The sequence below is a fragment of the Garra rufa genome, chromosome 19 (assembly GCF_049309525.1).
Source record: "Garra rufa chromosome 19, GarRuf1.0, whole genome shotgun sequence".
Classification (NCBI taxonomy): domain Eukaryota; kingdom Metazoa; phylum Chordata; class Actinopteri; order Cypriniformes; family Cyprinidae; genus Garra; species Garra rufa.
In genome coordinates, this window is record NC_133379.1 from 6,172,071 (window position 1) to 6,199,138 (window position 27,068).

At 35.4% G+C, this 27,068-nt stretch overlaps 1 protein-coding gene across 1 annotated transcript in view; it reads right to left on the reverse strand.

The window, feature by feature from the left end:
* Positions 1-27,068, reverse strand: part of mntb (MAX network transcriptional repressor b) — a 34,789-nt gene that overhangs the window by 3,770 nt on the left and 3,951 nt on the right. Inside the window, exons 2-5 of the mRNA XM_073824427.1 lie at positions 19,729-20,416; positions 15,471-15,512; positions 15,002-15,113; positions 2,396-2,588 (exon numbers count right to left, since the gene is read on the reverse strand). Coding sequence (XP_073680528.1) covers positions 2,396-2,588; positions 15,002-15,113; positions 15,471-15,512; positions 19,729-20,416 — 1,035 coding nt within the window. The remainder of the gene's footprint in view (positions 1-2,395; positions 2,589-15,001; positions 15,114-15,470; positions 15,513-19,728; positions 20,417-27,068) is intronic.

The following is a 27,068-nucleotide window of genomic DNA, read 5'->3' on the forward strand; positions in this document are numbered from 1 at the left end:
AAAATGCCAACGACACGTTTCTGAGGACAGTCGGTTCCCTTCAGATACATTCATATAAAGACATCCGTGCCGCGTTTTGACTTTGAAACGTGCAGTGTGTATGTTTATTCAATATGATATCATTGCCTTTTGAAGTTTTATCCAGCCCTATCGCGATTCTCGTATAGCCGTCCCTTTTAAGCCTTTTCTTATACTATTGAAAAACATTTAAAACTTTGTATGGCCTTAACTTTGATAAGGCTAAATTGATGAGTTTGTAATGACCCGCACGAGCCCTCTACTTTAAGATAGTCCGGTGAAACATTTTAGTTGCCCGACTGGAAAACACAATAGCCCCGGGACATCGGGCTGGCAATTTTGCGATCCCCAAATTCTCGTTTTAAACATAATTCTTATTTGTCGTTTTCAAGCCATCGAGGACTGATGCAACAACCTCCTGATAACTGGCATGTTTTATCTACCGCTCTCTGTTCCATCAGAGGGCGCGCAGCAAGAAAGACCGGCGGATCACACTACAGCCTCACGTGCACACTCGAGCGGAGCTGTTTTTTCTTTTCTTTCTTTTACATATTATAAGCATAACAAAAAATAACTATTTAGTATGAAAGGGAATTAATATGAAACCGATGCAACTGCATATTCAAGCACTTTCAAGCACTTCATCCAAAATCCAAGCATTTTTCAAACCTTGAAAACACTACATTAAAATTCAAGCATTTTCAAGGAATTCAAGCACCTGTACGAACCCTGATTTTACTAATCAACAATTAAGTTTTGATACATTTATGGTAGGAAATTTACAAAATATCTTCATGGAACATAACATTTACTTAATATCCTAATGATTTTTGGCATAAAAGAAAAATCATTGTATTTTGTCCCATACAATGTATTTTTGCCTATTTCTACAAATATACCCGTGCTACTTATGCCTCAAGGTTTTGTGGTCCAGGGTCACATTTGTACAATATACAGTGATTAAAATATTGAAAATATATTTAGATTTTTCATAATAAGGTTCATTATTGAACTACATTAGCTAACATGAACTAAGAAAGAACAATACTTCTACAGCATTTATTAATCAGCATTTACTAATGCATTATTAAAATCACAAGTTATGTTTGTTAACATTAGTTAATGCACTGTGAACTAACAATGAACGACTATATTTTTTATTTTTATTAACTAACATTAACAAAGATGAAGAAATAGTGTAATAAATGTATTGTTCATTGTTCCTTCATGTTAGTCACTGTTAAAAAACATACTCTTATTGTAAAGTGTTACCAAATACATTTTAGTGTTTTGTGCTCAAGGCTTAGATTAAAAAATACAATAAAACAGAATTGAAATTAATATTTTAATATCATTAAATATTTTTAAATGGAATTCACCTGAATTTTTAGCATCCCAATTCAACTCATTTCAGCAAATCAGCATATTAGAAAGATTTCTGAAGGATCGTGACACTGAAAACTGATGTGATGATGCTAAAAATTTAGCTTTGATCACAGGAATGAATTACATTTTAAAATATATTCAAATAGAAAATTATTTTAAACTGTAAAAATATTTCACAATATTACTCCTTTTACTGTATTTTGGATTTTTAAAAATGCAGGCTTGGTGAACTGATTTCCAGGGGCATTCTTTTTACATTGGTGACGACCGTTTTTATAATCACCTTATTATTATAAAAACCATAATATGTTGTCTTTAGTGTCAAATACCAATTACTTTAATCAATATTTTAAACTGAACTGGCGTTCATAGGGCTGCAATATTGTGACAAAAATCATTAATATAGATTATTGCTGTTTATATGGTAATAATGAATATTAACATTGATATAGAAAATAATATGAAATGTTTTGTTTTTCGTTTCGGGCACTTCACAGACAAACTAGCATAGTTAAGGATTTTATACTTACGAAATAATTACAAAATTAAGTTTTATTTGCATCTATCTCACTGTGTCATTTATGGTGAGGGAATTCGCTCCAGTGTTTTTAGCGCTGACTAATCTAAGTGCCTCTGATTGGCCTATGTTCAACATAAACGCATTTGATTGGTTATACAACCAATGCTCAATGATGCACAAAACAGTGCAAAAAATAGTAATATGCATTGCTAAGAACTTCATTTGGACAAATTTAAAGGCGATTTTCTCATATTATTGATATTTAGATTTTTATGCACCCTCAGATTCCAGATTTTCAAATAGTTATATCTCGGCCAAATATTGTCCTATCCTAACAAACCATACATCAATGGAAAGCTATTTTTTCAGCTCTCAGATAATGTATGAATCTCACTTTTAAAAAATTGACCCTTATGACTGGTTTTGTGATCCAGGGTCACATGATTTTATGTTCACAAATGTGTGCTGTACCTGATGCTGTCGATGTGGAGGCCTGATCGTCTTCCGGTTGGACAGTTTGTCGGAGTATCCTGTCGATCTCCATGATGTCTATACACTGGCTCAACTCGTTCTTCAGCTCGGCGAGTCTCTGCTGAGTGGCGATCTTCTCCCGTGCCAAGCGCTCCATCTCATGCTCGTACTCCTTTTCTTTCCGCTTCAAAGTCTGCAAGAAACATCGTACATTACTCTTTGTATCATCTGCACTTTAATACACTTTAATAAGCATTCATTGCAAAAACACTCATCCTCCCTCAATCAAACAAACACATTCTTATTTCAGTGTGACAAATCTCAATCAACCAGCAATTAACTTATGTCTACGCTGGAGAATACACCTTCTCCATTTCAAATATTTATGCAAAGTATATAGAAGCGCTTCAGCCAGACAATGGCATTAGCTGTTGAAAAATCCATCTCCATCCCTGTCACTATCGTTTTAGTCAGACTTGGCAGTCTTCTTGGCAGTCTAATGCTCTTCTGTGCAAATGAGGCAGAAAATGTCAATTATGCACATTCCTGACCAGGACATACGATCAATATCAACTGACAGTCGACACTGTAGACATTGGTCATAATGTCTCTACTTCAGGTTTATGATACAAATAAGAGTCACAATTTATTTTGAGGACCAAGTTCTCACTATTAAACAAATGTTAAAGGGATAGTTCACCCAAAAACGAAGATTCTGTCATTAATTACTCTCCCTCATGTTGTTCCCGTAAGACCTCTGTTCATCTTTAGAACACAAATTAAGATTTTTGAGGAAATCCAAGAGCTTTCTGACCCTACATAGACAGAACTGCAACTGACATGTTCAATGCCTAGAAAGGTAGTAAAAACATTGCTAAAATAGTCCATGTGACATCAGTGGTTCTACCTTAATGTTATGAAGCTACAAGAACACTTTTTGTGCGCAAAGAAAACAAAAATAACGACTTTATTTAACAATTTCAGCTGCATCAGACATGTCCTTACTACCTTTCTGGGCCTTTAATGTGTCAGTTGCATTGCTGTCTATGCAGGCTCAGAAAGCTCTTGGATTTCATCAAAAACACCTTCATTTGTGTTCCTAAGATGAACAAAGGTCTCATGTCAGGTTTGGAACGACATGAGGGCGAGTAATTAATGTCAGAATTTTCATTTTTGGGTGAACTGTGTCTTTAACATAATATAAATACTGTATATACATAATCAAATGCGTTATTTGACTGTAATCATGAAGGTTGCATTGTAATTGTTGTGTAATAAAACTACAAACGTCTGATATTGATAAGCCATATATACAGATATAAACACAAAAGTTTCGGTTTGTAGAATTTTTTTAAGGTGTTTGGAAGTAATTCTTATATATAAATGATTTGTTTAAAAAATAATATCACATATATATTATATATAAATATAATAAATAAAAAATAAGCAATATTGTAAATAGATTTTTTAAAACAACTTCCCAGATTTGTTGATGAATCGAAAAATTCAAAAGAACAGCATTTACTACATTTATTTTAAACAGATATCTTATAAATGCCTTTACTGTCACGTTTGATCAGTTTAATGCAACCTTGCTAAATAAAAGTATTCATTTCTTTCAATATTTTCTGTAAATATCCAACATGATACGGATTAATAATAACAATAATAAATAAATAAAAATGTTGGCCCGTAACTGATCTACTACAAGAGTTTAATGGTCTGCAAAATAAATAAATAAATAAAATTACTAATTTCATAAAATGAAACTTTAATGACAGTTAAAACCTGCCCAAAAAATTATATACACTGACGCTCATAAGTTTGGGATCAGTAAGACCAGTAAGAGGTCTGCATTTTTTTGATCAAAAATACAGAAAAAACAGTAATATTGCAAAACATTATTACAATTTTAAATAATGTTTAAAAAAAAAAAAAAAAAAAAAAAAAAAAAAAAAAATAATAATAATATATATATATATATATATATATATATATATATATATATATATATATATATACTTTAAAACATAATTTATTCATGTGATGCAAAGCTGAATTTTCAACAGCTGTTACTCCAGTCTTAAGTGTCACATGATCCTTCAGAAATCATTCTAATATACTGATTTATTATTAGAATTATCAATATTGGAAACAGCTGTGCTGCCCAAAAAACTTTTTGGAACCTGTTAAAGTTAAAAAGACCAGAATTTATTCAAAATATAATTTTTTTTAACAATGTAAATCTACGCTATCGCTTTTTATTAATTTAACACATCCTTGGTGAATAAAAGTATTAATTTCTTTAAAAAAAAAGACATACAAATTTACTGACCCCAGACTTTTGAACAGTAGTGTATATTGTTGGAAAACCTCTATATTTTAAATAAACGCTGTTCTTTTTAACCTTTTATTGATCAAACAATCCTTTAAAAAAGTATCACAGGTTCCAAAAAATATTAAGCAGAACTGTTTTCAACACTGATAATAAATCAGTATATTGGAATAATTTCTGAAGGATCATGTGACACTGAAGACTGGAGTAATGATGCTGAAAATGCAACTTTAATTACAGATATAAATTAAATTTGAATGTAACAAACATCTGAACAGCAGTGTGTATATATCTATATCTATCTATAAAATCATTTTATCTTTTTTTTCATCATTTATTTACCTTGAAAACTGCATTTTGGACATTGTTTATAATTGTTAAATGACTGTTAAAACAAATAGTTTTTGTGAACAAACAATTGAACTTAATTCTGCTATAAGAGGTGCTTATAAGAGCAAAATGCGCTCGAAATTGCTAATAGTCTTGACTCCTTTTATTCTGACTTCCCTCTCCACTTCCTGTGAAGTGATGAATCAATGTTCCCTTACTCCCAACACTGTTAGCAGTGCCCTTTGAACTGAACATGTTTACTCCCTTCTCACTTAAGATGGGTTTGCCACTTTTCAGGGCACTTGCATTCGAATGCAACTCACCTTAGGAGTCAAAATAGCTCCAAGGCAAACATACAAAAATGAGCAACAGCTTGAAGTCATAAGGGAGGGATGAAAAGAAGGGATGCGGCCATCACGCAGGCAAATGGTTTGACCCACTTTTTTGTGTTAGTCAGCTGACCACGGGACATCAAACCAGGCTAATGGGAACAAACCGTTTAGACATTTAAACTCTTGAGGTGGAGCAGGTATGTCTGTCCGCATTTAAGAAACGTGTGTAAGAGAAGGCGGGCCGAGCGAGAGCGGAACTGCTGCGTGACAGAATGCTTAACATATGCGCTCATACAATTTTAGGAAGCAAACTGTCCAAGGAGCAAAGCCGTTCACACACCCCACCCCGTCTGTCAAAGCGTCGGGCACGTGACGGCTCTGACACACTCACATCAGACAGTTTCCTCCTCGGTCGGTCACTCGCTCCCTCACCTAAGCTCTGCCAAAGAAGCTGTGCGACAACACGGGCATTTTGGCTCCTAATTAGCAGGAGTCCTGTAGAGAACTGCAGTATACAGAACAGCACGTTTTTGAAGTGCTTAAGAATAGAAAGCAGCGAAGCAGTGAGCGTGCACAAAGATAGAGTGATGTGCAGAGGTCGAGGGTGTTTTTCATGCGTGTCTGGGATTATGTAACCCACTGATACAGTATTAAGGGAATATGAATGCGACTGGTGCAGTAGGTTGAGAGCACAGGCAGAGAGAGAGAGAGAGAGAGAGAGAGAGAGAGAGAGTCTGTCCTAGTGAAGCCTGATCCAGGATTAGTCAGATTGGACTGTCTGGCCCTAAACCCCCTTCACACAGCAGGTCAACACCAATACACACACACAGCAATACAAGCATACAAGCCAACACCTTCTGTTTTCTATATGGACAGTATACAACCAGCCCTATTCATATTTTCAAAAAAAAAAAAATTAAACTAGAAAGTTATTTTAACATTGAAATAAAATTACACAAACACTCGCTATGCACTAAATGTACAGATGCACAGATGTTAAAATTCTGGCTAATATTGATAAGCCATATATAAAAATATAAACAAACCTTTTTTTAAGGTATTTGGAAATTATTTTTAAAGGTTTGTAAAAATTCAAAAATTCTCAGCATTTATTTGTTTAAATTTTTTAAAATAAATAATAATTAAATAAAAATATAGCTAAATAAAAATTAAGTAATATTGCGAAATAATATAACTATTTGAAATACTTTTTTTTATTTTGTATATGAAAATATTTTTTAATCAATTTCTAAGCTTTTAATGAATAGAAAAGCATTTATTTTACACGGAAACCTTTTGTAACATTACAAATGCCTTTACTGTCACTTTTGATCAGTTTAATGCAACCTTGCTGAATAAAAGTAGTAATTTCTTTAAATATTTTTTTCTTAAATATCCAATATCTACTGATACCAATTAAAAAAATGTAATGGTCTGCAAAAAATAAATTTAAAATAAATAAAATGATATTAATATTATAATGTTTAAATATATATATATATATATATTTATAATAAATTTTTCTAATGCCTAGAAAACTGCATTTTGGACATTGCTTGTAATTTTTAAATAACTTAAAACTTAGGTCTGCAAAATAAAATATTTAAAATTTTACTTATTAATCATTAATTTATATATTTTTTTATATTTATTTATTTTTCCTAATGCCTCGAAAACTGCATTTTGGACCAAATAACTATAAACGATAATTATTAATTAATTTTTTTGTATTGATTTTTTTATTTATTATAATTTCTTTTTCTAATGCCTTGAAAACGGCATTTTAGACCTTGCTTTTAATTAAATAACTTAAAATCTTGGCCTGCAAAAAAGAAATACATATATAATTTATGAATTATTAATTTATTTATTATAATACATTTTTATAATGCGTATAACTGCATTCTGGACCTTGCTTGTAATTGTTAACTTAAAACTTAGGTCTGCAATTTGTTTATTTGTTTATCATAATGATTCGAAAACTGCATTTTGGACCAAATAACTTAAAACGTTGGCCTGCAAAATATATAAACGATAATTTATTAATTATTATTTTTTTTGTATTGATTTATTTACTTATTATAATTTATTTTTCTAATGCCTTGAAAACTGCATTTTAGACCTTGCTTTTAATCGTTAAATAACTTAAAACTTAGGTCTGCAAAAAATATAAAATTTAATCTATTAATCATTCATTTATTTTGTTTATATTTATTTATTATAATTTCTTTTTCTAATGCCTCGAAAACTGCATTTTAGACCTTGCTTGTAATTGTTAAATAACTGTTAAAACCTTGGCCTACAAAAAAAAACATAAAATATAATTTATTAATTTATTATCATTTATTTTTATAATGCCTCGAAAAATTAATTTTGGACCTTGCTTGTAATTGTTAAATGTTGGCCTGCAAAAAATTATTATAAAAATTTATATATAAAATGTATTAATGATTAATTTATTATTACTTCAGTATAATTTATTTTTACAATGCCTCGAAAAATGAATTTTGGACCTTGCTTGTAATTGTTAAATATTAGTCTGCAAAAGAATAAAAATAAAGTATCATTTTATTAGTATATTAATATTATAATATTTAAATATATTGGTTTATAATTTATTTTCTAATGCCTTGAAAACTGCATTTTGGACCTTGTTTGTAATTGTTCAATACCTGTTAAAACTTTGGCCTGCAAGAAAATATAAAATATAATTTATTAATCCTTTTTTTTTTGGTATTTATTTATTATTCATCATAATTTATTTTTTGTAATGACTCGAAAAAATGCATTTTGGACCTTGCTTGTAATTGTTAAATAACTGGTCTGCAAAAATATATAAAATATAATTAATTAATTAATTTATTTATTATAATTTATTTAATTGTTAAAACCTTGTGAAGATTTACATGAACATACAGTTGTTTTTGTGAACAAACAATTGCACTTAATACTGCTAGAAGAGATGCTTTAGGAGCAAAATGCACTTGAAAAAAACAAGATGACAAATCAGTTTGACAGCAAGACAACAGTGTCATCATAGTCCTTGAAAATGTGACACTTCAGCTAGTGATAAAGCAGTCAATTCTAATACTAAAACATCAAGCCCAGCCATCATCTCAAATCCCGACACATGTATAAAAGCTGTGCTGACTGACCCCAGGACAGTTTTGAACCCACTCCATCTTTTGTGGGTAAAGAAACCGACCAGACATCCCTACAGACTACATATCAGGTCCCACTGGATATCACCACGGCAACAGCTGGAACCCGCCACGGTCTCCTTGGCAACAGAGCAGGGAAGGAGCAACGTGGTGATGAGGAGTAGGTGTAATAGAGAGGCAAGGGCTAATGCGATTGGCTCAAATCGACCTCTAATGTTTTACAGTCCGATGGCTCTCTCACGTCCTCATGCCCCTATACCTTTGTGGTTAAAAACACTCCTCACCTGCTCCCAGCATCCCTGCTCTTTCAGGTTCACTTTTAGCACTTGGAGTTTGCTGCAGTGATATTTCTGACTGATTCATATAATTGGCTATTAAACATACAATATTTCTTATTTTTATTGCCCAATTTACTGCACCTCAGTTGCAAAGTCTTTTGACTGTCTTAGATAATGCACGTTTTGTTTTTACAATATTTGCATGAATAAAAGTAAATTAATTTGAATAAATACTTAATGACACATATTAATGACATAAAAGGCCACATAAGTGTACTTAAAGAGAATTTCAAGACTTGCGGAATGTGGAAAACGTGAATAGAATCAAAGATTATAGAATACCCAAGACATGTCACTCGAATAGTTATGAATGGGGAAAAATGCAACGCTCATTATGGCCGCGAAGCCCCGCCTTCTTAGTGAAAGAGCCAATCGTTGATTAGTAAAGTCAGCGCGTCACTGCAGCTGCCGTTAGAAGTCCCGGTTGCTATAGAAACAATAAGCGCTCTAAGACGTGCGCTCAGTACTGCGCATGCGCACTGGCTCATTTAGCCGGAAAAATAAGCGTTTTTTAACGCTATTGGAGCCCAAGGAACCATATTTATGAGGCAGTTCTTGTTGGATTTCTTTGGAGATTTAAAATATGAAATTTAATCATTAGCTTGATGAACAGTTTTGGAGAATTTGATGTTTCCCCATTCAAAGAGATAGGAGCTGCACTTGTCTGCCCGAGTAGCGTTTCAAAGATGGCCGCCGAGTGACATGACTTGCCTTAAAGGGACTTTGATAGAATTTACTGTATAACACGGAATGTCAGAATTTGCCCAATTTTGAATGAAGAAATCAAAAGTAGGTCAGTACACTAGACTAGTGTCTGTGAATATAAGCCACAAAAATACTATTTAAATTAGAATCTGCGTTTTTTGCATGTGTGCGGGAGATGGATGGTTTCGGCGTGATGCTTGCTGTGTTTTTAGCCTCTGCCGCCTCAATATGAGTATAGGAACAAATTAACATGATCTCTAGAACTGAGTCACTTTATGAGCATATAGTATCATATAAAAACAAAAACTAAAAGGTCTTCACAGCAACCTGTCAAAATAAAAGTTTGGTTTAACTTGAAGAAACTCTGACTGAAATATATTACTGAATGTAATGATAGCACTAGTACTACTACTTAAGGAATATTTACCAGAAATATTTTCAGAAAAAATGTAAATACACAACACAGTTTTTCTGGAAATATAAATAAATAATTAAAACAACAAATTAATTATTTATAAAATCAATTAATTAGACTTGCTTTTGATTATTAAAACTTAATCATTAAACCATTACAATGGAATCCATAGAATTAAAAAATGAGTAGAATAATGAATTTGGTAAAAAAACCTTAAGCACATTTCATAGGGCTTTAAAAATATAGTTTTGTTAAACTTTTAATAAATTGCTGTTAAATAAGTGTAAGTGTAAGTTTCATGATTTCAATTAATTAGACACGTTTTTTGATGAATATTTTTTAAATTACCCATTAAAATTACTAGCATGCCGATTTCGAATCCCGGCTTGAGGACTTTTTCTGATCCCACACCCTCTCTCTCCCACTTCACTTCCTGTCACATCTACACTGTCCTATAACAACAAAGACAAAACATGCCAAAAAAGGTCTAGAGTCTAGAAACATTAAATAGGGAAAAAAAGAACACAGCAATATTAAAACAGAAAAAAAAAAAAAACAGAATTTGAAATACAAAACAAAACTGAATTTTGGAAAAAAATTAAAATACTTTAAAGTACATTTGATATCATTGTTTTAATAATCTTTTGTTGCGCTTTTAAGTACACTTATTTTAAGATGCTGACTAACATACTAAAGCACATGCAAAGTACTCGATTTATAATTCAACTGCAATGTGCTAAATGATAAAATATTAAATTTAAGATTAATATGCATTGTAAATTTGCTAAATTTCAATATTATTACAAATATGTAATTACAACTTGATGTATATATGACATACAAGTTTTAAAAGAAATCACATTAAAAGTATATTGTAGTTTACCATAAATACTGGCAATAAACTTTAACCATATTTCAAAGACAATAAAATTATTAAATTTCCAGTATAAACTATAATACAGTTGAGGTCAAAAGTTTACATACACCTTGCAGATTCTGCAAAATATTGATTGTTTTACCAAAATAAGAGGGATCATTCAAAATGCATGTTAGTTTTTATTTAGTACTAACCTGAATGAGATATTTCACATAAAATATGTTTACATATAGTCCACAAGAGAAAATAATAGTTGAATTTGTGAAGATACACAGCTGAGTTTTTTTTTGTTTAGTGATAATGGTTCATGAGTCCCTTTGCTTGTCCTGAGGTACTCATATGCAACTATTACAGAAGGTTCAAACACTCACTGATGCTTCAGGAGGAAACACAATGCATTAATGTTGAAAACTTTTTGAATTTGAGAATCAGGGTAAATTTCACTCATTTTGTCTTTCGGGAAACATGCTAGTATCTTCTGTTGTTTCCGAAGGGCAGTACTAAATGGAAAAATATGATATTTAGGCAAAATAAGAAAAATGTAAATCTTCATTGATTCTGTTCAAAAGTTTTCACCCCCGGCTCTTAATGCATTGTGTTTCCTTTTGGCGAATCAGTAATCGTTTTAACCTTCTGTAACAGTTGCATATGAGTGCGAAAAGATGGATCTCAAAATCATACAGTCATTGTTGGAAAGGGTACAAAAATGCTGAAAAACCCTGAAGGATTCTTCTGAAGAACAGCGGGCGGTTTAACTGTTCAGGACAAACAAGGGACTCATGAACAACTATCACCAAACAAACGGAAAAAAACAACACAGGTCACAGTACAGTATTAAGAATCAAACGTATGTAAACTTTTGAACAGGGTCATTTTTATGAATTCAACTATTATTTTCTGTGGACTATATGTAAACGTCTTTTATGGGAAATATCTTCTTCAGGTCAGTACTACATAAAAAATAACATGTATTTTGTACGATCCCTCTTATTTTGCTAAAACAATTTACATTTGGCAGATTCTGCAAGGCGTATGTAAACTTTTGGCCTCATTCAATTGCAATTAACGTGATTAAGTGTCTAAAAACACTGTATTCAGTTTGAATTTAAGTACATTCTTATAAACCATATTATTTACAAGTTTTATTGCAAAAGTTTTTTTTTTCAAAAGTAACAATAAATGTTACTTATAATGTTCTTTTCACACTGTTTTTGGTGAAATATAGTAAATACAGCAACGATTTTCTCATAGTCATAATTTAGTATGAATATATGTATAGAAGCATTATCATATCAACCACCAAAATAATAAAAATACATACAGTATAATGCTTGACCACTAAAGTAAATTATGTGTAATAAAATATAAACATTAGCACTGGCTCCTAAAAAACCCATATCAGACAACCATAAATCAACACTGATGATGCTGGTACATCACTGCAGCTGTGAACTGTTAATGTAACTCATATTATCTGGTTTGAAAATTCATCACTGCTGTCCCTGTTACATTGCTCCACAACCAGTAGGCGTAAAACAACCACCATGCCTGCTTAAACCCGCAGACAGCTTCTGACTGCATCCAGAACGGAATCGGTAAAGAAACTCAATCCACAGACAGAGGGACCCCTGCTGTTCACTGACCACCAGCTCTGTTTGCCACGGTCTCCTTGGTGACAACGATTCACAGGACTACGGCCCAGAAAAGAAAAAACGACTGACTCAGACAATGTAGCGTAACCTACTTTCACACAAGCATGCCAAACAGCACGCATCATGTACTGCAACAGCGCTACGAGATGCATTGTTTGATTTAAACAGCTTCGCTCGGCATGTGTGTGTCTGGCGTGCGCACGCCGAGGGCGAGAGGGAGGGGCGGACCAGAGCCATAGAGAAATGGGGCGGACTAGCACAGAACAGCAGTTGACGTCACCGGGCTCGCGCTCGCCATGTGCTCATGCCTCACGTGGACGCGGGAGCAGGCTGAAGGCGGGTGAGGGAGGGGGAGAGCGAACGGCGCTTGCAGAAGACAGTAGCGTGCGAGCGGTCGGCCCACATTCCCTCGCTTGTGTTTATCGTGTCTTTATAACCATCGCCGGCTTCAGTTTTATAGCTTTTGAGATCATAACTCAAAGATATGTCTTTCATAAACAGGTCACCTTTCCGCCCACACTATTATACTAATCGTTGCCGCTGCGGTCTGCGAATTAAATGATCGACCGTGACCTTGGCGCTTTTATGTCAGCTGTATCTACGTCAGTGGTAATGTTCTGGTACTCTTTAATGCCTTAAACATGTCATCGACCGTCAAATTAATCCTAAATGTGCAAAATGTTACTCAAAATTAAGGTTTTCATACACTGAGGAATCTAAACTGACATGTTGACATTAGCTTTTGAACATCAGGGAAAGAAAAAACAGATGGATAGAAAAAATTCCAAGTGGAAAAAACAGAAGTACACCTCTTATTGGTACGAAAAGAACAGGGGACGAGGGTAAGGAAAAGATATAATGAGCGCACACGGAGAAGAATTCGACCCAGGATGTTTTGGCAGATGCATATGACACAATTCTGCCAGTGGAGTATGTGTGGAAAAGCGTATGTGGGTGGGAGGGTGAGAACGAGAGAATAAGGAGAAAACGGACTGCAAATCCCCATCTTGTGACCTATTCCCAACCCGTATTCCCAACACATTTTCCATCGTTATTTGTGATTAACATAGAATATGCTTTAGGAATAAACTATGAATATTTTTATGAATTCAAGTTGGTATCCAACTAATATAGGTCAGGGGAGAAACATTCACAATCAAAACTGAATCCTCACATTCAAACATTAACTTTTACAAGCAGACGTAACAGACCATCGCAGTTATCTAACATTATGGGCCATTATACTGAATTTTGTATCGATGCAAATTGTATAATATCCAAGGTAGACATTTATAGTAATTGTGTTTACAGTTAATTCTCATATTGTATTTTCAGAAAGTTCTGGAATATTTGTCCTCTCCCCAAATTTGTCACTATCGAAACACAGTAATATATAATTCATTAAGAAAGGTTATATTGACCTATTAAGATTTTGCATACATCTACCGTGTAAATATATTTTTCTATTTTATTAAAGAGTTTTCAGAAGTAAATCAATAATTACAATTAGAACGATATTTCAAGTGTGATTTATGAGATTTGTTGTATTTTGAATATAATTTTTCTTTGTAAAAGGCAAAAAGTTGATCATTAGCATGAATATACCATAGTATGAACCAAATACTATTTTAACATCTTAGCTGATGATTCAGTATACTTTATTTTTGACAAAATATCCCATGTTTTGGCAGTGACTGCACATTTTCGGTAGCAACCACATCACATTACAGATTTTAACTTGCATACTAAACACTACTAAAACATACTAAAATACAAAAAATTGCTGTACTAAAATTTTGTTTATTTCTCCCAAATAAAGGATTATGTATTCCCTTTTGGCACTACCGAAACAATGATGACATGTTTTGGTCGGAACTGTTTCAGTAGTAACAATTTTATGGGATAACACCTAAAAAAAAAACCCAAAGATGTCACTACAGAAACTCCACCAAATGTTTCGGTTTTGACAATTTTAGATACTTTTGATCCTAGCTCAAAGATGTGAATCAGCACATGGTTAGCTAGCACAGTTCTGAACAGTTGTGGACATATAAAAACTATATGTTATGGAATAACTCCCAAATAAGTGTGTTTATTTAAAAATGGTGTTCGGCAGTGATGCTCTTTAAAGTTGAAAAAGAGATTTTTCAGACTTTTGAACACATTTACCTCAAAATGATGGGGCCTATCTACTCACACCTATCATAAATGTAGGGGTTTAGTACAAATCAGTCTCAGCCAATGAACTAAAAAACTGTTTCGGTAGTGACATGAAAATGCGGGACATATTTTTTACATAAAGTTTCATAATTTACAAAGAAAATATAAAATAAATATATTTTTTCGAACTTCACTTGATTTTAAAACGATGATTTTATATATAAATTCTACATTCTGCAGAATGGCCCATATATATATTATTGTTTTATAGCACTCATATCCAATCCCATCTTTGACTTACCTGGATGTAGCGGAGCGCACTCCTCAAGACACTCAAATTGGAAGTCTTCTTTTCATCCACATTAGGAACGTTTCTCTTGAGGGTCTCAAAACATTCTTTCAGATGTGCTCGTCTGTTAAAAAAAGAAATCACTGATCATTTTGTTTCTGATGTTTTGTCCAAAGCGAGTGAGAGTTTTAACAGATGTTTAGGCAAAGCATTTTGGTGATGGAAGAAGTAACAGCAGTGAAGAAGTCAAACGGCAATTACTTTATAATTATCATATTTGTTACTGTGGTTACTTGTAGGGCAAAGGGCTTCAAGCCAGTAAAAACAAATAGCGCTTTAATTGTAAAGTGACAAGGGTTAATGTCTTTGTGATTGGTCCAGCAACCATATAACTACATTAAGGCTACTCAATGACTTTATACATTCAGCATCCATTTGTCAAAATGAGTAAACACAAAAATGTAAACAGAAGTTAACCCACCTGTTTTTTTCCAGCTTGTTGTGAACTTCTCGAGTTCCAGCCCTGTGGAAAAAAAAAAAAAAAAAAAACTGGATATGTTTCTAGGCCACATGTAAACTTTCACAAATCAACCCCATTACGTTTTATATAATGATCTCTTGCATGTGTGTGCAAATAAGTAGTTCACTGCAAAAAAAAAAAAAAAAAATCTGTCATCGCTCACTTTTGTGTTATTTCAAACATTTTTTTCTTTTAGGGAACACAAAAGGAATGATTTTTCATGAGGCTCTTACACTAACAATGACACCAAGCACTGAGCAGGGGTTTTTAAGCTCTAAAAAGCAAAAGATATGAAAGTAGCATAAAAGTGGTCCATATGAGTCGTCAGAGGCCAAATGATAGCTTTATGTGAACAACAGACCAAAACTTGGCACAATTTAGGGGAGAAAACGCAATTACGCAATAAACAAAACTCCAGGTTTGATATGCTAGGGCTGCACAAATTAAAAAAAAAAAAAAAAAATATATATATATATATATATATAAATATGACTTTATTATTACATATTATTTTAATTATTACTACTAACTAAAAAAATATTAAACAAAATTTTAAGTATTACTATTGTAATATTTCACTGTAAAATAAAATTTTAGTATTTAAAGTTAATTTTATGTTTTTTTCCCATTTTCAAATGTTAAACCATCAAGCTTTATTTGGGTCACAGAGAGCTCAGAAAGTGTCTCTTTTGTTGACAACAAAACTCCAATGCAGAGATGGAGTTTGTGCGGAGCAGCATTTACTGTCAACTGAGCCTCTCTGAGACACTAAAAACACTGGATCATGAGCTGCTCGCAAGTAAAAGAACACAGCGCCACACTTCACTGTAAAACATGCAGCTCATATATGAATTTAATTAAATCGCACAGTTCTTTCTCAATATCTCCATATTCTCATATTTTAAAATATGTAAATGATTTTTAAGTGCTGCAACAGTTCTCAGCAAATATTCTCACAATATCATATGGCTTCAGAATATCGTGAAGGAGTCAAAAAAATTACTGCTTTTTGCAGTTTTACTGGGCAATAAAACGATAACAATAATTACAGCTCTCAGCATATATTCTCATGTGACAATATCATACAGCTATAGATTATAGTGAAGGAGTCTAAAAAACTGGGCAATAAAACGATAATTATTGCGATATAATAATCGTAGCAATCCAGTCAGAAAAGTTCTCAGCAGTTTTTAGCAAATATTCTCACATGGCAATATCATAAGGCTTCAGAATTTAGTGAAGGAGTCAAAAAAACAACTAATTTTTGTAATTTAACTAGGGCTGTGCAAAAAAACGGTAACAATAATTTTCGCAATATAATAATCGTAACAATACAGTCAGAACAGTTCTCAGCATTTCCCACCAAATATTCTTACATGACAATGTTATACGCCTTCAGAATATAGTGAAGTAAAAAAAAAACAAAATTAGGGCTTTGTAATAAAACGATAATTATCGCGATATAATAATCGCCACAATACAGTTAAAACAGTTCTCAGCAGTTTTTAGCAAATATTCAAACAATTTAGTGAAGGACTCAAAAAAAAAAACTGCTTTTTGCAGTTTAACTAGGGGTGGGCGATAAAACGGTAAAATGTTAATTATTTCGATATAATTGCAACGATACAGTCAGAATTAGGGCTGGGTAAAAAATATCGATTCTCCGATTTTAATCGATCTTCAGTTTAACGCAAGGATATCGATTCGGAAAATCCCAGAATCGATTCTTAATGCACGTGCTTCACGTAAGAGGATATGAATATTCACCTCTCGTCCTGAAGGTGTCACCATCAGCTGCTTTTTTGCAGAAAAATCTGGTGATCAAAAATGATTAGGCTGTAGTTAAGAACTGTTGGTTTTATGGACAGTTAGAATGTTTTGTATACGCAGACAAGGGCTTTATGATTGGCCTGTTTTGAACGTTTTGAATTTAGAAAAATGTTTTATTTCTTAAACATGTTTGAAGTTCTTAATAGATTTCACTGTTGCACATTTACAGTCTTTTATTTTTTTTACAGTAATATGCATTTTGCAGTTTGTTTACATGGTGTACAATGGATGCACATATTTATGATTTCTTGTTACAGTGTTAATTTAAAATAAAAGTTGTTTAAAATAAACAACTGTGTACACCTTATTATTAATGTAGATGTGTATTTCAGTAATAAACTTAAGTAGGAGAGTTTCAGTTACCAGCATTTATATCAAAATATGGATCCCATGTCTGCAAAACTAACATTTTAAATGAAATATTGATAGCTAATCGATATCGAATCGAAATCGAATCGAATCGAAACCATAAAAATAAGAATCGAATCGAATCGCCGAATTGGTCACAATACCCAGCCCTAGTCAGAATAGATCTTGGCAAATGTTCTCACATGTCAGTATCATACAGCTTCAGAATATAGTAAAGAAGAAAAAGGAACAAAAAATACTGCTTTTTCAAGTTTAACTCAGTCTGGGCGATAAAATCATAATGATAATTATTGCGAAATAATAATTGCAATGATACAATCAGAACAGTTCTCAGCAAATATTCTTACATGACAATATCATACAGCTTCAGAATTTAGTGAAGGAGTCATAAAAACGAATGCTTTTTGCAGTTTAACTAGGGCTAGGTGATATACGGTAATAATAATTCTTGCGATATAATAATCGTAACGATACAGTCAGAACAGTTCTTTGCCAATATTCTCACATGACAATATTATACGGCTTCAGAATTTAGTGAAGGAGTCATAAAAACTACTTTTTTTGCAGTTTAACTAGGGCTGGGCGATAAAACGGTAATGATAATTATCACGATATAATAACCGTAACAATATAGTCAGAACTGTTCTCAGCATTTCCCAGAAACTATTCTCACATGACAACATCATACAGCCTCAGAATATAGTAAAGGATTCAAGAAACACTACTGCTTTTCTGCATTTTAACTAGGTCTGGGCGATAAAACGATAATGATTATTGTTGCGATATAATAATTGTAACAATACAGTCAGAACTTAGTGATGGAGTCCAACAAAACTGCTTTTTGCAGTTTAACTAGGCCTGGGTGATAAAATGTTAACGGTAATTAGCACAAAATAACAATCGCAACGATACAGTCAAGTCTTTTCAGTCTACAAAAGCATCTTTTAGTTACCATGGATTTACTATAGTAACACTAACTGCACTATGGTACTGTAGCAGAAATGTGGGCATTCGTATCGAATTTTATTATATTATTATTTAGACCTATTAAATGTTTTCAAGGAGTAATAAACTACAATTACAGTATATTTTGTGATTAAGCTATACCGTTTGTGCATTTATACTAAATATTATTACTATTACGGAACATATAAAAACGAGGTTGTTACAGTTTTACAGATGTTACTGTTTTTGATAATGAACAAATTTAAATCTGCTTTTTAACTCAAGCTACTGTCAAATTTCTAAGAGAAGTGTTAAAGTGTTTATTATGTTCTGACCATAAAGAGTAGTTTAAAACCACAATTAAATTTATGATTTTTTTTTATGAATTTTATATGAAAAATTTTATTGTCATAACTTTTTTGGCCATATCGCTCAGCCCTAAGTTTTATGGAAATATCTCCTTTTGTGTTCCACATAAAACAGTCATGTTGGTTTAGAATGACATATAGATGAGTATCCACCTTTTTCTTCAACGTGGAAGTAAGCCTATGGGTGAGACTTCCGATTCATTATCCGCTATAGAGAAATAACGAGAAGAATAACAACATGCAGTAAACGATAAAACTGTCTGCACTACAAACCAGTGTGCTAAGAATTAAGATAATACATTAAAATAAAATAGTAAGACACACTAATTTACAATATCAAACAGCCAAACAAGCCGTTCTGTACAGCTAAAAATAGCTGGACGCGGATGAGACCGGAAACCCATTAAATTTGACAAACGGTCGTGCCCACTTTTTTTTTTTACGAGAAGAAAAAGGTGGATATCAGAAATCACAAATTTAGTTTAGGTTGGAGCCTACAAACGCACAGCATGACCTTAGGGCCAGTGTTATTTCTCATCAAGGGTCACATCTCGGCGGTCTACTTTTTAAAAATTGCAATCTCATAACAAAATAGCCAACCCAGTTTTATTCGGTTATGATTACAGACGTGTGTCGTACATTTCAATCTCCTCTGCTTTGAAAAATCTCTTGAGAATTGTTGTATAAAGCCACAAAACTTGGCTCACCCTCCAGGTCTCCTTTTCCCATCCAGGTTGCGCAGCTCTTCCACAGCAGCTCCGTTAGCCCTGGGGAGTTGGCCTGTCTGACCTTGGGCCGGTGTGGGCTGAGGTTGGGGTACTGCTGGTTGGGGTAGGAGGGCGTGTTGCTGTGGTGGATGCTGGGCTGTGATGATGGGAGCTGGATAGGGTTGCAACAGCGCCTGCGTCTGTTGTGGCTGCGGCTGCGGCTGTTGCTGCTGCTTGGGATTGTTATTCGATGGAGGCAAGCAGTTAGCTTCTGCTTTTACGTGTGCGATCAAATGACGATGTTTCTGCTGCTGCTGCTGTGGAGGGGAGTGGGTGTCCTTGCCATTGGAGCTGATGCTGATGAGGGGGGCTGCTGGTGGGGACAGGGCTGTGGCCAAGGGTGTGACCACTGGCATAGGGGAGGCTGTGTGAAGGGACGGAGCAGTCTGAATGGGAGGAGCCACAGGGTTGGCAGGGACCACCGGGATTGGAATGACAGCTATGGGAACAGGTGGTGGGAGGGGAGGGGGCGGGACCGGAGGGTGGTGCTGGTGGTGGCGGTGTGGCTCGAGCCGCATGTCTTCTGCCCAGGTCACATGGTTAACTTGGACAGACTGGATAATGGGGGCGGAGAGCTTCTGCTCGGCCTCACGGGACAGCAGAGCCTTCTCTCGCCGCTCCTCCTCCTCTGTGGAAAAAATGAACAGATAAAAATTAATGTTATGCACAATGAAGGCTACAACTTAGAAATGCTATTTGAGAATTACAAAATGTATATTTAAATATGTAAACGCTCATGATTGGTTGCTTTTACCCCTTAGAGCTGTCTGAAGATTGTCACAGCATTTTTGTTTGTGCATTCTTAACTACAATTCATTTATTAAATTTAATATAAAAGCCCACAGCTCCGGTTTCCATTTATATTTGGCAATTTCCTTAGAAGTGACCATTTTGTTCTCTTGAACACATGGGATGGAAACGCTGCTTGATCCGCGAATAGTTTTGCGGTATTCTGCTTTCTTTCATGAATTAAATTTGTTCTGCTTGAATGGAATTATTATTTTCTTGACTCTCACTGGAGATCCTAATCAGAAGGAGACAGAAACACTGCTTGATCAGCACATAGCTTTCGTGGCATTTTGATTTCTTGCATAAATTAAATTTGCAGATTTAATGGAAACGCTGTTATTTTCTTCTCGACTCGGTTTATTCACAAACAGTCTTTGTGGTATTCTTATTTGCCAAATAAATTCATGAATTGAAGGAAAACAGTTAAGACCCCGATATACAGTTGAAGTCAAAAGTTTACATACACCTTGCTGAATCTGCAAAATGTTAATTTTTTGGTTGTGTTTTTTGTTGTTTTCATTTAGTGATAGTTATTTATGAGTCCGTTGTTTGTCCTGAACAGTTAAACTGAAAAAATTCTTCAGATCCCACAAATTCTTTGGTTTTTCAGCGTTTTTGTGTGTTTGAACACTTTCCAACAATGACTGTATAATTTTGAGATCCATCTTTTCACACTGAGGACAACTGAGGGACTCATATGCAACTATTACAGAAGGTTCAAACGCTCACTGATGCTTCAGAAGGAAAAGCGATGCATTTAGAGCCAGGGGTGTAAACTTTTGAACAGAATGAGGATGTGTACATATTTCTTATTTCTTCGTAATAAGTCTAATTTACCCTGATCTTTAAATTCAAAAAGTTTTCACTAAATAATTGTTGATAAATTTGCATTTGGCTCCCAAACTCTGAAATAGCCTTCCTGATAACGTTCGGGGCTCAGACACACTTTCTATGTTTAAATCTAGACTAAAGAAACTTCTCTTTAGCCAAACATTCACATAATGTATCTCATAACCTTGTACTTCAGTTACATCTGATCAAATGCACATTAACATTCTTTAGCTTGGACTAAACACATCATTTTTGCTTGGTTGGAACAGCAGCTATGCTAATTATTTCTCTATTTGTTTCTCTGTTTGACATTGACATCCAGTGGTAACTAGGAATTACTCAAGCTTCAGTCTGGACTCAGAATACCCGAGAAGAGATGATGCCAACCCCTCAGAGGACCTCTGATGATGCTAGCCCTGAAACAACAGCACTACTAAATTTTGCTACAAGTTTGATTGCAACACATAATCATTACTATTAATAGTGTTCATCGTCTGTTTGATTATGTCATTACTGATTTTACCATGCATCTATGCAATATGTACATTAACTTGACATACAGTAGTCCCCACTTGCAAGCTACTAAATATATTGTAGAAACCTACATTTTTTGTACAGCCGTTTCGCAACGATATGTATCATGAAAAGCGCTATACAAATAAACTTAAATTGAATTCAATAAATTAACATTTTGCAGATTCTGCAAGGTGTATGTAAACTTTTGACTTCAACTGTACTTAAAGCAAAATCAAAGAACTGGTGTGAGGCCATTTAAACAAATGAACAAAATCAGTTCACAGGAGTTCAGAAGTGCTTGCCAAAGTGAACTTTTGTTGCTTTATTCAACAGGCTTGTAATGATTTTTGGCCAATTTCAAATTTTTCCCTTGTGTCAGTTTAGAAATCTACAGCAGCCATGCAAATAGATTAAAAATGGTTTCTAATTTTTAGAGATTTAAGTAAATATTATGTGAAATACTTTTAAGAAAATTTAATTTGCCACAATTAAATTTCATCAAGTCAATGTTCAAAATTCAACATTTAATTGAATTTTTTGGTGTGGGCCACTGAGAAAAAAAACACATTAATTTTGTTCTTAAAATAAAAATAAAAAAAATTAAAAAAGCACTGTCATAATATAATATAAAAAAAGGATTTTCTACAGGTCATTAATTTTATGTAGCTTAATTTGCGCACATTGGGGAGTCACTCTCTAAATGCAAATAGCTTTTGAATGCGCGTGCGGGTTTTATTTTTGGTTTCGTTTTAACGACCGCGCGAAACTCTCGGCGGCGCTGAGCGTGCATTCTACAATACAAGAGATTACTTTAGTAAAACCATTTGAAAGTGGGTGGACACCAATGGGATTTTGAAAAGCGTGTCCCCAGTGGATATTACGCCACTGTGTGAGTGGAACTCTGCCGCTGAGTTATCATTTGATGTGAATGAATGGCGCGTATATTGAGACGGAGGTGCCATGAATTGCATCTGACAGAATGTGCGCTGAAGATGAAGTTTAAATGGTTATGTAATGTTGAAGAGAACCGCGAACCTGTCACTGCATCAGCTCACAGCACTCTGTGCAGTAGTTAGGCTAGCAAAAGTTTTGTAAAATACAAATAAAATATAATTGGCTGAATCGTATAAATGCTGGATTAAGATCGTGAGGGGGGTCGAATCGAGATCGAGATCGCGATCTTTTAACGATTAATTGTGCAGCTCTACCAGCTATAACTGCATAGCTCTTTTAAAAATATATACATGCACACAAATTTGTGAAAGAAGAGTAAATTATAGCCATACTACAGATCAATATTAATTTTCAGATCAGTGATGAAACTAATTAGTGCTTGTCTCTGCTCTAAGGGTGTACTCACACTAGGCAGTTTGAACCGTGCCCGAGTGCGTTTGACCACCAAAGCGCGGTTCGTTTGACTAGTGTGAGTGCTCCGAACCGTGCCCGGGCGTGGCCCGCTTGGAAGAGGTGGGCCAGAGCACGGTTCAGTTGGACTTCGCATGCGGTGTGAGCACTAACCGTGCTGGAGCACGGAACAGGACATGTGACGTCGCGTTTTTGCGAGGTAATCAACGTTTTTATAGTCCGTAATCAAAGCTGCAAAGTCCTTGCTGCACTTCAGCTGGTACCTTGCAAATCTCCTCATACGAGCAGCACAATTGCGCGAAAATGTTCGTGCCATAAAGGCGATAGACCTGTTTAACAATAGGCTGTGGACCACCGTGGAACAAACGACTCAAAATTACTATCCACAAAGTAAAAACAGCGATGGAATAAATCGCTAGAGCGCCACTCTTCCCGTTTATCCTGAAACCGTCACACCATAATGACGTAAGCGTGTTCATGGCAACCGTGCCTAGTGTGAGTACACCCTAATGGTGCATTCACATCGCCCCAAACGTCAGCGTCAGTTGCGGCAAGATTACATGTAAAGTCTATGGTTGAGTCCGTCAGAGGCTCTGCGGTGCGTTGTGTGTGTTGGATCCGTCAACTTTTCAAGCGTTACCTGCGTTTCAAGCGTCAACGCAGCAAACGCAAGCAACGCAGAAGTTCAGCTAGCTGAACTTTTGACGGACTTGACGCAGTGCGTCAACCAATCAGAGCGTCTCACTGTAGCGACGTCACCACACGTATCTTGAATGAAGCGGGAGCAGAAAAAAAACATTTTCAGTTTAATTATATATATATTGCTTATTGTAGCCGTCTGCAATCGCAGAGAATTGTATGATCCATCCTCGTTGTTGTATAAAGACAGGAATGTAAAGGAACTTGCTTGGATGAAAATCGCTGAAGAGATAGGGATGTCGGGTAAGTTATCAAATCTTTTTTCAACGTAATTATTTCCCATTTCGTTAGCTAGCGAAACATGGTCATGAGAAGATTCCAAAATGTCCACTCCCTACTAGTTTGCCATTGTTTATTCAGGGGAAGTGTGCAAACTAGATGCGTTGGGAGCGTTGCCTGACGTGTGCGGTGTGAACGCATCAAAAAGCAAGCGTTGCAAACTTCAATGTACATGCGTCAAACTAGATGCGTTGGGAGCGTTGCCTGACGCAGACAAAGTATGCAGTGTGAACGCACCATAAGGCCCCGATCACACCGAACGCGTTTTTGCAGTTGGAGGCGCCTCTTTTGAATGGTTTTCTGTTGGCAGTGAGCGTTCTGCGCGCTGCTTACTGTGCGTTCACACTGCCGCCGGCGAGAGCATCAAAATTCGCTCTGGCCGCCCTGCAAGCAACGCTGTAGAAAGATTCCTTGACGCTCTGACGATCGAACGCTTGGTCTTGTATTTAAAGCGGCCGCAAAGCAAACAAGCATTTTGATCTTGTGCAGACTGACAACAAGTAGGGTGTAAGTTAGTTAACCTCATTAAATATTTTAAACATGAAAATAAGACATCGAATTTAATTGTAGTTACATGTTTGCTAATGAAATAAACCAATTAAAAGCCATTTGGTTAAGTGCAAACTTAAAAACAGGGACACGTCGTAGATTATGGGGAAACCCGCCACAGCAATAATTAACTTCTCCATTTTACTTGGGAACTAATGTGGCCGGAACCAAGTTTACACGACTGCGTTCTTTGGAAACCTCTCAGCGGTGAACTTCTACATTCCAATTGGTTGCCGCCGAGCCGCGTCATAGCTCATTACCATAAAGTTGACCTGACTTCAACTCTCCCCGACGCCCACACCGCCCAAAACGCGCCGCACCGCTCTCGCCGCTTCTCGCTGCCAGATCACATTGAAAATGAATGACTTCCGGCCACTTTGACGCTCTCGCCGGCGGCGGTGTGAACGCACAGTTATGCGCTCAGGGCGCCTCGCGTTTTCGCTGCCTGCTGCGCCTCGCGTTTTTGCAGGAGCGCTCTGAGCGCCTGAAGTTGAAAAAAAATCAACTCTGAGCGGAAAAACGCCTAACGTCATTCGCGTTCTTTTCCATTGTCCAATCGAATGAATGGAGAGGCGGGCCTTCTGTTGTGGTGACGAAAGTTTACCGTTGCTTAAATGAATGGAGAGGCGGGCCTTCTGTTGTGGTGACGAAAGTTTAACGTTGCTTAAAAAGTCCGGAGACTGCAAGAAATGGAGGAGAAACCTTTGGTGTCTGTCGTGGGTAACCCAGAGCTGTATTATTTAGGGTTTCTACTAATATGACAGTTTACTTAACAGCAAAAAAACTAAGATTTTAGAGCCCTCGCGCTATAATCCTTTGATTTGACTGACAGGACAGCTGTTTTGGTCGTTGCTTAGCAACATAAAAAAAACGCAGCACACTGCTCTTTTATTAAAAGTCACCAAAAAAGGCAGTGCTGTGCGCCTCACGTTTTTAGAACTAAAAGACGCGTTCGGTGTGATCGGCCCCTAAGAAGCATTCGTGACTGTGAAGTCTAATAATAATGAGAAGCTGCAGAGAAACAGAGAAATTTAATACATCAAGACAGTGTCTGAAATTCATACAACTGGGCTCAAAACCTGTGGCGTAGCTATAGTTTTAATCTTAAACAAGAAAAGCTGGTATAGGGAGCAGTAAATCATGACTCCACGTCCATTAGGGTGGGGTGTGAGCTAGCTGTCCTGTCCTGGTCTGTCTCTTTAAGAGAGAAGCCCCAGTAAGAGTCTTGCCTAGTCTCCAGCTCCACGCTGACGTCACACAGCAGTCTGCACGAAAAGCCGAGAGCTGGCTTGGGGAATCTGAGGCCGGGCCGTACCATCTGCAGGCTACAACCACGATTTCCATGATTGATGGACAGATCTATTGTTTAGCCCATCAATCCATATTCAGTTGCGTCAGAGTTGTGACTTCAGATCGATGTTTGAATTTGAATACAAGGGGGGGGAGGAATTCTGGCTGCTGTCCACAGCGAGTCTTCGAGCCAAAACTGTCATTTGCACCGCAAGACATTCCTGTGCAGGAGAAACTGCATCCTGCGAGCACTCCGCAGACAAAGGGGCGACCTGATGCAAAGCGTTCCTATACAGTTCAACATGCGGGAATCCTCCTGCATCAGCAGGCAGAATAATATTGACTGTGAAACACGTTCTCAGAAGCCTTCAAAAATAAGGAAGGCTGAGATCAATATTTGTCAGTGCTTGCATATTTCTCCATTATATAACAGGAGAAGACACGCCGAAATGACATTCACATGCATACAAAGAAATGAATAGCATGTTAGGAATGAAATCATAAATACTACTGTGTCATTGTGCAAACATTACAAAGCCAGGCTAATAAGCTCCGAACAGCTCATGAGAGTGCCATCTATTGCTCTCCATAAATAAGCATGTAAAGCTCTTGAGACGTCACTCTGGCACAAATGGGATATACTACGGTGGTCTGAAGGCTTTGAGATTGTGCATTATCAACATGACATTGTGTAAATGAGACCTTTTAATGAAGTTTCCTCATGTTTCACAGCAAAACAAAATAGACCAGAACAGCACAATGAACTGTACTGTGACAATAGTTCATTCTGAACAATAAAGTCAAATGCAAACATGACATTTCATTTAACAATGAACTCATCAAACTAACCTCTTTATGACTGTTAAACATAATTATACGCAGCTTGGGAAACATATCAGTGTCTGGACAACTAGTTATTATTTATTGTCTGTCACAGACAAAGTCCACAAAGCTCAAACAGC